Genomic DNA, 15,270 nt, shown 5'->3' with positions numbered 1-15,270 from the left:
CTTTGCCTTTACGTATAAATTTTACAATTAGTTTGTCTGTATCTACTAAAAATCCTGCTGGGATTTTGATTGGAATTGCATTAAATCTATGAGTCAGTTTGGGGAGAATTGATATGTATATTAACTATCTTGAGTCTTTTAATACATGAACAGATAATGTCTTTTATTTATATCTTAAAAATTTTTTCTTACTGTTTTGTAGTTTACTGTGTACAGATTCTTGGCATACTTTTTAAGGTTTATACCTATATTTCTTTTGTTTTTGTTGTTGTAGCTATTTAAAAAAAATTGTTTTCCAGTTGTTCATTATGACTGGAATGTACAAATTCCAGTGTATACAAATATATCATATCTTGCTAAAACTCACTTATTTAGAATTTTTTTTTTTTTTTAAGATTATTTGGGCTTTTCTATATTGTCTTGATATCTGATACTATTTCTTCCATTCCAATCTGAATACCTTTTACTTTTCTGTCCTTATTGTACACTGCCTATGACTTTCAGCAAAATATTGAATTATGAATGATGGGACAGCCTTGCTTAATTCCCAGTTTCAGGGTGGGAGGAAGCATCAAGTCTTTGAACATTTAGTAGTTTGCTGTAGGTTTTTTTCTAGATGTTTTTGAGACAGGGGAAGTTCCCTTCTATTCCTAGTTTGGTGAGAGATTTTATCATGAGTGGATATTGAATTTTGTTAGATGCTTTTTTGTTATCAACTGATGTGATTGTGTGGTTTTCCTTTTTTAATCTATTAATATGGTGAATTACACTGATTGATTTTCACATATCGAACCAGTCTTGAATTCCTGGGATAAATCCCACTTGAGTGTAATGTATTATACTTTTAATATATTGCTGGATTCACCTTATATTCTGTTGAGGATTTTTTTGCATCTGTGTTCCTAAGGCATAGTGTCTGTACTTTCTTTTCTTGTATAGCTAACTGTTTTGGACCTTTTTTATGTCTAGAAATGCTTGTTTAATGATACTTCCTTCTGATTGAGCTGTTATATTACAGATTACCTCTGTTTCATTTTTTTGTTTTGCTTGGGTGGTGTTGGAGACTCTTCATTGGCTGAAGTACTTTAATTCTCACTTTTTGTTGCCTTCTTAGAATAGCTTTATATGAAACTTGTGTCCTGTGTTCTGTACATTTTGAAATGTCTTAAGTTATTCTGGGATAATGTTCCATGTAGAAGAGATCAGAGGTTTCAGTTGTCTCTAGGGCTCTTAGTTATTTTCATTTCCCTTAGTTCTTTTTGTGTTGTTGTTAGTGATATTTATATATCAAGAAATTTAGCAATTTATCCATAAAATGTGCTACAATTATCTTACCTTGTTTATGCAATTCTTTTTTGTTCATTTATAGTGTTTTATCTCCATATAGAATTTAACATTTTTTGGTATTCACATTTCTCATGCTTGTTTTCTTCCTTTCTAATACATTATTTATGAACATTTTCTCAAATCTGAGATTTTATTTATTTATTTATTTTTGCGGTACACGGGCCTCTCACTGTTGTGGCCTCTCCCGTTGCAGGGCACAGGCTCTGGACGCGCAGGCTCAGCAGCCATGGCTCACAGGCCCAGCTGCTCCGCGGCATGTGGGATCTTCCCGGACCAGGGCACAAACCCGCGTCCCCTGCATCGGCAGGCAGACTCTCAACCACTGCACCACCAGGGAAGCCCTCAAATCTGAGATTTTAAATATGCATAAATATGTATCTGTATCTTCCATGGCATCTTCTAGATCTTTTAATCATTTGGTGTTTATTTTTTAAATCTTAGATTTGTCTAGGGCTTATTTTCAAGTAGGACAGAACCACCACTCATGACTCAGTGTATTAATTTTGGTTAGATCAACATTTAGCAAACTTTTATAACATCACTTTTTGTTTTCAAATTGCATTCAGATGCATCAGGTATTCTGTCAATTTTTTCTTCTTAAAGATATCTCTCCTGGAGCCTTCTGACCAACTCTGTTATGAATAGGCAGCCTCTGTACCTGGTTATAGTAGCTATCACCCTGGAATCATCCTGGGATTCCCTTTGCCTCTCTCCTGTGTTCTCCGCTTCCTTGGTTTATTTCCTCATGGTGACTGTTGGGAGTATATGAGAGGAGTGGTAGTACGATAAGTGATTTTGGAAAGGTAATAACAAGCCAGATCATGAAGGACCTTGTATGCCGTGATAAGGGACTTTAGCTTCTCTCAAGGGTTTTAGCAACTGCTGAGGATATTTTATAGGTGAATAATGTATTTGCTCTTATGGAAGATCACTGTGGCTGCAACTTGTAGAATAGGTGGAAGAAAGCAAAGTTAGACAAAGCCTGCTACAGTAATTCAAGAAAGATACAAGGATGCATTGAAATAGGGCAATGACAGTGTGAGTGTTGTTCTCATAGAAATTGGGTATCAGTTGGACACCTGAGAGAGGAAGGAAGAGTCAAGGAGGGTGCTCATTGATGACCCTTATGCTTAGGGTAGGTGCCAAGTTTAGTGTTGGATGTGCAATACAAAGAATTGCACTATATCCTGTATCCACATTCACCAGATGTTAACGTTTTACCTTATTTGCTTTATAGTTTCTGTCTTTTACCATGTGAGTGAGTGAGTGTCTGTGTGTGTGTGTGTGTGTGTGTGTGTATTTCTATTCATTTGAGATGAGGTCACAGACCTGATGCTCCTTTACCTCTAATTACTTCACTGAATATTCCCTAAAAAATAAGCCAACAATTTAAAAAGCAAGAAGCTAACATTTATTTAACATAAATTGCTAATCTGGACCGTATTCAGATTTTGAAATTGTCCCGGTAATGTTCTTTGACGTGAAATAAAACTTCCAGATCTTGAATTGCAGTCAGTTATCATGACTCTCTAGTCTTCTATAATCTGGAACTGTTTTTAAGTCCATGGCTAGTGGGTATTTGAATGGTTTTGGAATTAGGCACGTGGATGTGTGGGAGCAATGTTAATGTGGGAAACAGATTTGTGGTTTTGGTCCTTGGACCACAGTGTATAAATTAGAACTTGGGAGCTGACTGTGGGGAAATGGGCTTTCTACTGTCGACTGGAAAGGTGGAAACAGATCTATTACTCAAAGGCACCTTGGTGTTGATTCTGTTTTTTACTCCAATTGATGAATTAGTTTATTTGGTTCAGGATCTAGGTGAGCCTGATGCAGTGGTACAGATAAATAGTTACACAGATATATAGATATATCTCCATCCTTAAATAGAAGCATACACCTGGCTGTGTAAGCTCTTCCTGCCTGACAATATAGCACTCAATGTAAAAGAACTTTGGCAAAAAATTGAGCTTTTTACATCTACGTTGGACACACAGTGTCACTGCTAGGTGCTTACCTCTGTTAAGGACTCTAGGGAACTTAACGTTCCTGCTCTCTGTAGCCATCTTGCTAACAATACGATTCCATATTTCTGCCTACTTACATTCATTAACGCTGTGTGTGTGTGTATTCCATTTTTTTTGCATATCAATAGGCACCTGAAGTGATGTACAAATCTGTCTGTTAGAAGAGAAAATGACACTAATACTTGTCAACAGTTATTCCTCTGTGTTGTATTAAACCTTTAATTAAAGAATGTTATAGAAATATAGGTTTTTCTTTTGTGTCCCATACTGGCTGTTTTTTTTTTTTTTTTTTTTTTGCTGTATGTGGGCCTCTCACTGTTGTGGCCCCTTCCGTGGCGGAGCGCAGGCTCAGCGGCCATGACTCACGGGCCCAGCCGCTCCACGGCATGTGGAATCCTCCCGGACCGGGGCACGAACCCGTGTCCCCTGCATCGGCAGGCGGACTCTCAACCACTGTGCCACCAGGGAAGCCCTGGCTGTTGTTTTTATTTTATGTCTGTAGGACCTCAGCTGTGTAGACTAGAGATGTGATCTCTGTGTGTGCAGGTTTGCTCAGAAGTTGATGCCTCCATGCAGTTGTGACTTTTAGTTCTAGTTATTTATTGCTACGCTACTAGTCGTGTGATGGAGGGGTTAAGAAGCAGGCTTTGTCATCTGCCTGGCCTGGATTTGAATTCAATTTTGTGAATTGGGGCAAAGTGCTTAAATTTTCAAGATTCCTTTTCCTCTTTAAAATAGGGATAATATTATCAACTCTTCATAACTTCTTTTCAGGTTTAAATGAGATCATACATATCAATAACTTGGTATAGGGAGCAGCACAAATTAAAAATGCAAAAGCAATAGCTGATATTATTTTATTTTCTGCTATCTGTTTGGTTATTACAGTCTATTGACCCTCAGAGTTGACTGCTCTATTTATTTCATGTTTTCTCAAAAAATATTCTAACGTCTCCCACAGGATTTTGTCTCTACAATTATCCGTTTACTGGACAGCCCCTCAACATCCATCAGAGCAAAATCCTTCCTGGTTCTTCTGTATATTTTGATTCATAACCACGAGATGCTGCTGCTCAGCTGTCAAGCACGGTAAGATTTCCTCTGACAGTTTCACCAATGACGTCAATGTGACCCCTGTTTATTAGTTTTATTAGTAGTATTTCCTGGCCCCTACGTACCTGGTATTCAAAATTGTTTTCCTAGATTTTTCCAAGGGTTTCATGTTTCACTTGTCACCTCAGCTTGGAAACACTGAAGCAGGGTGTTGGGAAGTGCTTGGAGTTTCCTAGATCTGAGTACAGTCCAAGGCAGGGTGTTAAAGTTGGTTTTGGTTTACATTTTTGCAAGGCGTTCTTGACTGGTGGTTTGGTCATAGTTCTGATTTGTTTGAGCTTCTGGAATGAGTAGCTGAAAGCCCAGAGGAGCAGCCTAGAAAAGCAGAGGAAGAGGCAGGGGGGGATCAGGAGTACATGGACTGGCTCTCGACTAGGCAGATCTCTCACTGTCTCTGGGTCTCACCTCCTTCCTCTAAAAGGAGAAGCTGTTCTGATGCACCTCAGGTTCCCTTCATCCTTTTTTTTTTTTGCAGTACATGGGCCTCTCACTATTGTGGCCTCTCCCGTTGCGGAGCACAGGCTCTGGACGCGCAGGCTCAGCGGCCATGGCTCATGGGCCCAGCTGCTCCGCGGCATGTGGGATCTTCCCGGACCGGAACACGAACCCGTGTCCCCTGCATTGGCAGGCGGACTCTCAACCACTGCGCCACCAGGGAAGCCCCTCCCTTCATCCTTTGTTGCTTCTTGATTAACGTTTTTGAAACTGGTCCGTGCTCTTGAATATACGGTTTATCGCCTATTTCTCAATCTGGCTTTTTACTTGTTGTAGGATACTGGGGAGATCCTAGAATTGCTGAGATGGATCTAGGTTAGGAACTAGAAAACTTCTCCTGGAAATGTTTTAGGATTTACGGATCAAGAAGCAAAATTGCTAACACATATATATGGAATCTAAAAAAAAAAAAAAATTGTTCTGAAGAACCTAGGAGCAGGAAAGGAATAAAGACGCAGATGTAGAGAATGGACTTGAGGACACGGGGTGGGGGGAAGGGTAAGCTGGGACGAAGTGAGAGAGTGGCATGGACATGTATACACTACCAAATGTAAAATAGGTAGCTAGTGGGAAGCAGCCACATAGCACAGGGAGATCAGCTCAGTGCTTTGTGACCACCTAGAGGGGTGGGATAGGGAGGGTGGGAGGGAGACAAAAGAGGGAGGAGATATGGGGATATATGTGTGTCAAAACTCAGATTTGTTTAGGCTTTGTAGATTAAAATTAATAATATAAATTACTTTCAAAATCACATAGGTAACCAGTCCAGACTATGGAAGAATGGTTGGTATTTGTTCCTTTTTGCTTTGCAGCCCAGATATTACACTAGTGTGCATATAAAATGCAATGTTGAATATAAAGGTATGCGAAAGGGAGGCAGACTTCAGGTTAGCGAGATGTTAAAATTCTCTGTGATGAGTTTGTATAGCAAACTCTTCTCCCTTCCACACCTGTGCCTTGAAACTCCGCTAGCAGCTGTGTTTCCGAGCTAACCGTGATGCTGCCTGTCTGCCGGAGAACTGAAACCTCATATCAGGAGCCCATGATAACCTTTGCTACATTATGTAGATATTTTTTCCTGCTTACCTTCATCACCATCAGCCTTTTATGGATTAAATTTCAGCACAGTTTCTATGATGTCAGCTCTCAAATCTATCTAGTACAACAGGCAGTGAAATTGAGCTGTCAGGGTTAGATAAAAATGAAATAATAGCCCCCAAGTGTTCACCTATTTCTCCAAATGATTTCATACTCATATTGAAAATGACAGGAGATAAAATAGGGTCTTGTGTGTCTCTAGAAATGATAACCCTTTGAGGGATGAATGGTCTTGTAAGTTCATTGTGTAGGTTTGCTGTGAGCCTGCAATGTCAATGCCTCCTGATGGATCAGGTTTTCCTAGAGGTTTTTTTTTTGTTTGTTTCCCCATAGCATTGCTATTAATATGGTAATCAGTGGGGAAAAAATCTGCTTTGATCTTAAAAGAAAGATTTTTTTTTAAAAAAGGAAACGTTTACTTTGTATAATTGGTTAACTGTGTGGGAAAATGTTTTCTCAGCTTATACCATACAAAAGTCAATTCCAGATGTATTAAAGAATTATATATGAGAAAGAAACTGTAAACAGCTGGAAGAAAATATGTTTACATATGGGCAAGGAGAGCTTCTCTGAGCAGAAAAGGGTTGAAAGAAACCATGAAAGGAGATAGTGATAGTTTAGCTATATATAGTTTAGAAACTTTTATATCCCCCGCAAATCATAAATAAAATTTCATGGTAAGAAAATCTGTAAATTATTGCATCGTATATAACACAGAGTTAATCTGTGTACTGTAAAAAAGATTCATAAAGATATTCAGCTTCAAGTCTAATCAGAGAAGTGCAAATTAAAATGATAACCAAATACTGTTTCTATCCATCATAATGTCAAATTAAGGGAAGAAACCTTGCAGTGTCTTATATCCAAAGTACTATCTTATATCCAAAGTACAGTTACAGGGGCAACTTTTAGCCAGTAGGTGAGGTTACCTTTTTGAGGGCATTTAAAAATGTGTATCATGAATCCTTATGATTCAGAAGTTCCACTGTTATAAATAAACTTGAATCACAGATTCGTACTTTTCTGGGGATGTCAAGTACCTGAAGGACCTGAACCAGCCTTTTCTTGGTTGTTTAGAGTTTTGTTAACTTTAGCTTTTAGATGTGGAAGTACCGTGAGGCTCTTCAGAGAATCTCCTGGGTAGCCCCAGTCTGCACTGTTTGACAGCAACGTAATATTCCCTTGGTGATCATGAATCACTCACTCTTAGTAGAGTAATCCTCTTCATCCCCCCAAATGGAATTTTTGCTATGTCCTCTGGTGGAAATCTTTCTTCCTTGGACCCATTCCAGCAGAGCTCAGGGTCATGGAGACTGGAAGTAAAAATCTTGTGAGTGGGCTCTTAGGTATAATACCGAGAGGCAGTCACTCCCACTTGTACCCCTTGATTACCAGACCTGTGTGTTTTGACTGTGGGGAAGGCAAAAGCATATATTTTGTTTACTGGTTCAAAGCATACACTTGTTATTGTAAGGTAGGACCCAGTTTTTTGTTGTGTTGTTTCCCAGCTGGCAGCACGACTGGGTTTGCGGTCGGCCATTCCTCCTTTCAGTCGAGCCAGGTGCCTCTGGGTGATGGCGTACTCGCTGATGAGCAGATTTAGTGGGCTTGAGCGTATTAACACATTTCTTTTGCTACGAATAAGTTCCTTGATCAGATATAGTGTTACATTGATTATCGTGATGATAAATGAGGTATTTCTTAAGCCTGTACTTAGTGGCACTGGCAGAAGCATGTGGCAAGGACAGCGAGTCCATATTCAGGGTATAACTATTCCAGCGAGGAGAGTTTACTGCCCCTTTTGTACACCAACCTGTTGCTAGATGACTGGCTGTTCCCCCCAGGATATGGGGCCGGGCTGAGGGCTCAGCACTGGTTTCTTGTGTTGGCTGGAGTGGCAGAATCTAGGCCATCGTTGATGAGGAGCATTCCTTACATTGAGTGTTAGGATTCTAATGTACATTTTGGGGAGGACACAAATCTTCAGAATATAGTGACCCAAAGATCAGGGTTGTGATTCACTTATTGATGCTTCCCTGGGGCTCCATGCATCACCCCTATTTTCCAGGCACCGAGAATATCAGTAGACAAGCTAGGTCATAAGGCCCAGCATATGGCAGAGCAGTTGGAATTGCAGCAGTCTTTATTCACTCCAATTCCATTAAAAACTATTAAATTTATGAGTCAGATACCGAGTCAGAGGGACACATTCAAAGGTGGTATGTATGTATTGCCTCCTAAGTTCACAAAGCCCACTTTTTGGGTCATAATCAGTAGAAGACGCAATAACTTGTCTTTGACCTGGAGGGATAGCCCAACATGCTGTAGACCATTGAGCCCTAGGAACTTCATTGAGGACTAGCAGACCATGGATTTTTATGGGGTTTATCTGTCTCTCACATGTTTTACTAAGCCAGCTAAAGTGCTTGCTGCTCCCTGTTTCTCAGATCCAGTCAGCCTCATGTCATCAAAGTGCTAGTGTGCAAGTACAGGTGTGATGTTGGTGGGCCATCAAGAGGATGTAGATCTTTGCGGACTGTTTTGATGGCCAAGAGCAGGATCGTCAGCATAGGTCAAAGGCAAGGCAGTGAACTTTACTGTTTGCCCCGAGTAAGAAGCAAACACGTGCTGGCGGTTCTTCCAGATGCATACGTAGAGCAAAGCCTTTGCCAGGTCGGTAGCGAGTACCACGTCAGGGCGATGTTGATTTGCTCCAGTAGAGGTACCAAACCTGAAACTGCAGCTGCAGTTGGAGTCACAACCTGTTTATATTTTGGATAATCCACACAGTCATTTTCTAAGATTCTTCACAGACCAGACAGGCGAACGGGGATATGGTAGATTTTATCATCCCCGTACCTTTCAAGTTTTTGATGTTGGTATCCATTCCTATGACTTGGTTTTCTATGGATATGGGATATGGGTTGCTATCTTTTTTTAGAGAGGGGACATGCCAGGGGCTTCTGTTTGTCCCTTTTTACCATAATAGCCCTCACTGCACAGATCAGATGGCCGATGTGTGGATTCTGCTAGTTGCCAAGTATGTCTATTCCAGTTATAAATTTAGGAGCTGAAGAAATAAGCATGGAGTAGGTCCATACATGTGGTGTGTCAGTGTAATTTGAATTTGGGCCCAAACTGACTCTAGCCTGACCATCATAACCCAAGAGACAGTAGCTTTCATTACAGACAGAAGTGTTGGATGATGAGTTTGCTGAAGATCCCATATTTATTTTTTTATTAATATTTTATTATTTATTTATTGAAGTGGAGCTGATTTACAAAGTTTCAGGTATACAGCAAAGTAATTCATTTATATATACATATATATATTTTTTCAGATTCTTTTTCATTATAGGTTATTACAAGATATTGAATATAGTTCCCTGTACTATGCATTAGGTCCTTGTTGTTAATCTATTTTATACATAGTAGTCTGTATCTGTTAATTCCAAATTTATCCCTCCCTCCCAAGATCCCATATTTAAACTACAAATTTCTCCTTAAGGGGGAAGATACACTTATAAGTTAAAGGATGTGCAGTAGAGAGATAAAAATGGGTTTAGATTGAGGTGAAGCAAAGAAAAGCATGGTGTCTTGATTTTCTGGAATAGTATATGGTCTCAACAAGGACCTGTTTGTGAGGTGGTCCAGGGTGAATCCAAATGGGATAGATTAGCCACAGTTTGCATCTCATGTCAGCATCATACTGCACATGGGGAGATCTGCAGTAGAAATAGGCAGTGGAGTAGTCCATTGATGGGCACCGAGCCCAGTAGGACCAGAAGGGGAGGGAGGATGTCTCAGGGGGGTAGGAATGGGGGTGGGGCAGGGGTGAGGGCGTCCTGGAGGAACCCGGATTAAGGTAAAGCAGGGGGTGTGGCTTCTTCATGTTTAAACCCCGTATAATTGATTTCTCACCGTGTGAATGTGCCATCCTCTCAGTAAGAGACTGGTGGAGTCTTGTCTGCGGTTCACACCATTTCCAGGTAGCCAGCTCTTCTCTGCTCTTGAGCTCCCTTCTGTTTCTCCTGTTCACCTGCATACTCGTAACTCCTAATTGCCCTCCTGGCTGACTTCCTCTCTCATCATTTATCTGTGCCATTACCAGATTCATATTCCTCAAATGCCACTTTCATGACGTCATTCCTTTGCTTTTTCCTTCAGTCTCCCTGTGACCCCTCTCCTCTTAGTTACCATGGCCTTTGTTCCACGTTTGCTGATACTAGTTCCTTTAAAAATGGTTCATAGCGTTGAGAAACTCACCTCTTCGTATCAGCTTCGAAGTGTAAACTTGTTCCCCTGCCATTCAGAGCTTAGGGTTCTGCTGGGGTTCTCCTTGCTTCCCAGGCACGTTTTTCCTTCATGTGAGCTTGGGCCTTCCCTTAATGCACTTATATCTGCACCATCATCCTTAGGAAATTCTTTGAAGGTTCTGGCTGTGAATGGTGCAATTTCCTGTTTTTCGGGATAATGTGAGTCTCCTTTGGGAATGTGAAGGAAAAAAAAAAGGGAAGTATAATATTTGGGTTCAGTTGGCCAACTTGAACCAGAATTTGCCTCTGTAGTTACAGGGCTCATGGTAGGAAGTTAGCATACATTCTTTGCTTTTGTCCCACCTCAGTCTCTTCTTTGCTGCTTCTCCCTCTTCTGCATCTTCCTGGGCCCTCTGTTTCTCTTACATTGCTATCCTAATGTGATTTCACCTAATCCAGTGGCTTCAAATACCATCTATTTATTGATATGCACCTGTATGACCTCTCTACACTCCAGCCTTATATTATCTTAACATATATTCAATGGCATGCCCGAGAGGAATCTTCAAGTTGCCATAAACGAACCAAATCTGTTCCCGAAGTCCACTTCCACTGCCAGACTCCCCCCATCTCAATAATACTTGGATTACTGTTCAGATTGTTTATCTTTTTAACTTGATACCCTTGTAGACCACTAAGAAATAACATTTGCAGTTCCGTCGTAGAACAATTTTGAAGTGTTTATGGACACTACCCTCAAATGTTTCCACATCTTATTTCCTTCATAGAATGTGAATTCTTTTACTAACTAATGTTCCGCTGTCAGTAAAGTCAATTTATTCTACTATAGCCTGTGCAAACACATCCTGTAATGTGAAGGCGTCAGGGAGGGCATGAAGAAATGAAGCATCATTCTAGAGTGAGTTTTATATTATTTATAAATATATTATTTATAATATATTATATGGATCCCTTCAGTCTTTTATTTCTCCCAGCAGAGGTAATAGATATTTTCTTATGTGTTAACAGTCTGTGCTAGTGGTTGAAAAGTGAGTAGTTTCTGCCTTAAAGAAATGGTATTTCATACTGTCGTAATTAAGTAGCACATTATTAAATTTTGTAATAGATAATATGGATTTTAGAAAAAATTGATTCCTTAGAGACAAGTGTGAATTTACTTTTTATACTCTGTAAACTTTGATGGGATTTCTTTTGTATTCTCTGATTTCCAAAAGATAAACATTTCCATTTTCCCTGCCCTCTGTTTCTGGCAACCCTGTTATTTATATGGAGGATTTCCAGGCATAGGGAAAGAACCACTTTTGAATCATCTCAGTCTCTGGTTGGGTTAAGGTGATCCAGGATTGTATGTAAATCCTGTCTCGGGAAGTCTAACCCTAGGCCTCAAAATATCCTTCCACTGTTCACAGACTGTGTGGATAGAGTCTAACACTCATCAGAAAGTAATCAGGCGTATGAGAAGATAAGATGATATGATACAAAAACCAAATGAGATAAACTACAGTATCCCCAGGGGTTACAATGGAGCTAATCAGATATAGACCTTAAAATAACTACGATCAGTATATTCAAAGAATTTGGAAGATGGAGAATTTCAGTAGACAATTAGAACTATAAAGACGAACAAAGTGGATGTTCAGTAACTGAGAGGAAGAACTCAGTGGATTGGGTTAACTGCAGATTAGACACAGCTGAATAGAGAATTAATATACTGTACTCAAATCATCTGGGATCAATGGAGAGTGACAAAAGGATGGAAAATATGGAGAAGAGCAGAAGAGACATAGAAGAAAACAGTGGGGAAATGATGGTTTTTAACAATAAATGGTGCTGGATCATTTTGGCATCAATATAAAAAAAACCCCTTTATCTCTAAATTACACTGTACAGAGGAGTTAATTCATGTAGATTGCACATTGAAATGTAAAAAGATAAAACAATACAATTTCCAGTAGATCAGACACATGAACATTTCTTCATTACCTTGGAGTAGACCAAGAGTTTTTAGCAGGACACAAGAGCACTGTCATAAAGGAAAGTATTGATAAATTGGATTGCCTTAAATTTAAGAGCTTCTGTTCATCAGAATGCATCACTAAGAAAGTAACAAGAGAAGCCATAGAATAGGGAAAAGTATCTGCTATACACATAATCGACATGGGCTCTTAACTAAAATATATAAACAACTGAAGGGCAGATAACCCAATAGAAAACTGAGCACAGACTTGAACAGGAACTTTACAGAATTGGTTTTCTTTGAATGGCCAATTAATACCTGAAAAGATATGTTAATAATCATCAGGAAAATGCACTTTGGTCACAATGAAATACCAATGGATGTCCCGAAGCATGGCTATAATTAAAAAGCCTGATAATGCAGAATTGTGGCAAGGGTATAGAGCAACTGAAATTCTTATACCTGCCTGTTGCAGTGTAAATAGACTTAATCACTTTGGAAAACTGATCATCAGCAATGCCTATTAATCTGAAGCTAGGCATACCTTATGATCCGGCAATTTCACTTCCAAATATATATCCAACAGAAATGTTTCCATGCATTCAGCATAAGAAGTGCTTGGCCATATTCATTAATTGAAATAGCCCCAATGTCCATCAACAGTAAAATGAATAAACTGTGGTATATTCACACACGGGACTACCACACAGCAAGGAAAAAGAATGTAGATGAAGACCTGCAAATATAATGTCAAACAAAGAAGGCATGCTCTCAGATAACTGGTAATATTAGTCTGGTGGTTGAAGAGTTGAGGGAATGCCAACCTGTTCTAGAAGTTCTAGAAGTTCAGCGCATGGGCAGATTTTGTTGACTTTGAGCTTCACACCAAGATCATCTCTATGGGCATTTTGACACGAACTTTAGCATCAGTATCTCTAGGGTGTTTCTCTTGGGCCAGTTAGTTTCACCGAAGTGCGTTGCAGGTGTCAGCCTGGAGGGCAGGGACCTGGCTGCCTGGGTCTGGGGAGCCACCCTGGGGAAGGCGGCTGGAAGTTCTAGTATTCATTGTGCAGAAATTCACCTAGTCTCCTGGTTTTGTTTGGTGGCCACCTCCTTTTTTTTTTTGGCTGTGCCATGTGGCTTGTGGAATCTTAGTTCCTCTACCAGGGATTGAACCTGTGCCCTCGGCAATGAAAACACAGAGTCTTAACCACTGGACCGACGGGAATTCCCCTGGTGGCTCCCTCTTTGGCTTGGTTTGCTTTCTCCTAGTCTAGAAACTTTCTGTTTGACTTTCTTTAGAGAATACATCTCCAGACTTCCACCTGTGTGCAAGTCTGGCAGTAGTCACCTAGATTCACTGGGTAGAGGAGGTAATCTAAAAATCAAACACTTTTTAATCAGATTTTGCCAAATATTTGTACTTTTGCTCCTTTTCCTTCACCCTTAGTTTTTAGAAGTATCTTTTCAATGCATGGTACCAGGGCAAGTGGTTATCTACTTGGAAAAACAGTGGAATTAGATTTCTTCTGAAATCCATATGATGAATCGGTTTCCAGTGGATTGAAGACTTCTGTGTGAAAGACACTCAAAGGAGAAGAAAGAGAAAGAAGGAAAAAAAAAAGGAAGGGGAAGAGGGACAGTTCTGGATCATATAAATAATGCCTCCAAGTCAATAACAAAAGATCAATAACCCGTGGGAGAATGTGCAAAAGACCGGAACAGGTATTGCACAAAAGAGAAAATATGAACAACAAAGAAATAACAGAATATGCTTACCATATTAATAATTACTAAAGTTCACATTAACACCACAAGATATAAATGAGTAAAAATTGGATACTACTAGATATTGGCGAGGTGGTTGCTCACGGACTTGTACACTGCTGGTGGGAGTAATTGGGACAACCATTTTGGGAAACCATTTGGCAGTGTTGTGAAGTGGGACATTTGAGGTTCCACTTCTTTTTTTTTAATTGAAGTATAGTTGATTTACAGTATTGTGTTAGTTTCAGGTGTACAGCAAAGTGAGTTATACGTATATATGTATAGCTATATTTTTTCAATTCTGCTGCAGTTTATTATAAGATACTGAATATAGTTCCCTCTGCTACACAGTGAGTCCTTGTTGTTTATCTGTTTTATACATAGTAGTGTGTATCTGTTAATCCCATACTCTCAATTTATCCCTCTCTCCCCTTCCCCCTTTGGTAGCTGTAAGTTTGTTTTCTATGTCTGTGAGTCTGTTTCTGTTTTGTAAATAAGTTCATCCCATTTATAATTAGAAAACTGAAGCTTTAAAGAGCTTAAGAAATTTGGGCTTCTCTGGTGGTGCAGTGGTTGAGAGTCCGCCTGCGGATGCAGGGGACACGGGTTCATGCCCTGGTCCGGGAAGATCCCGCATGCCGTGGAGCAGCTAGGCCCATGAGCCATGGCTGCCAGGCCTGCGCACCCAGAGCCTGTGTGAGCTTAAGAGATTTGTTCAAGATCACGCTGTTAGAAAGTGCTAGGGCTGGGAATTATAGCCAGATTTGTTGAAATCTCTGTCAATATTATCAAGTTAAAAGAATGACCCTACTGAAGGAAAGGAGAAAAATAACCTAGAAATCATAATGGGGCACAGGCCGTAATAAAGTTTTGGGGTACTGGTGTGGTATTGCTGTTGATTTACCTCTTTTTTAAAGTCAGCCTGACTCTTGGCACAGTGAGAAGATGGAGGTCTATAGCTCTTACAGAAAGTGTAGTCTGTTTGCAGGGCACTCAGCATTTATCACCTGGTAGCGTATCCTGTGTAATTGAGCGTTACATCACCTAAAAATTTTTTTAAAAAAATTGGCTGTGTAGAACAATGATACTACTTCATGTTTTCAAAACATTTTAGCTTAAGTTTTGAATAGGTAACTCCTACTCATGGTTCATAATCCAGAAAAATTCAAAAAGTAAGAAATTACACCTC

The 15,270-nt window shown here is 39.8% G+C and overlaps 1 protein-coding gene across 13 annotated transcripts in view; it reads left to right on the top strand.

The window, feature by feature from the left end:
- Window positions 1-15,270, top strand: part of ULK4 (unc-51 like kinase 4) — a 529,281-nt gene that overhangs the window by 127,125 nt on the left and 386,886 nt on the right. For all 13 annotated transcript variants that reach the window (XR_007469880.1, XR_007469879.1, XR_007469881.1 and 10 more), the window contains one exon: window positions 4,336-4,463. Coding sequence is in view for 10 of the 13 variants with exons in the window: in XM_049693609.1 (XP_049549566.1) it covers window positions 4,336-4,463 (128 nt within the window). In the remaining 3 variants the exon portion in view is untranslated. The remainder of the gene's footprint in view (window positions 1-4,335; window positions 4,464-15,270) is intronic.

Source organism: Orcinus orca, chromosome 10 (assembly GCF_937001465.1).
Source record: "Orcinus orca chromosome 10, mOrcOrc1.1, whole genome shotgun sequence".
Classification (NCBI taxonomy): domain Eukaryota; kingdom Metazoa; phylum Chordata; class Mammalia; order Artiodactyla; family Delphinidae; genus Orcinus; species Orcinus orca.
The sequence above is the reverse complement of the archived record's forward strand: the minus strand, read 5'-3'. Positions and strand labels throughout refer to the sequence as shown.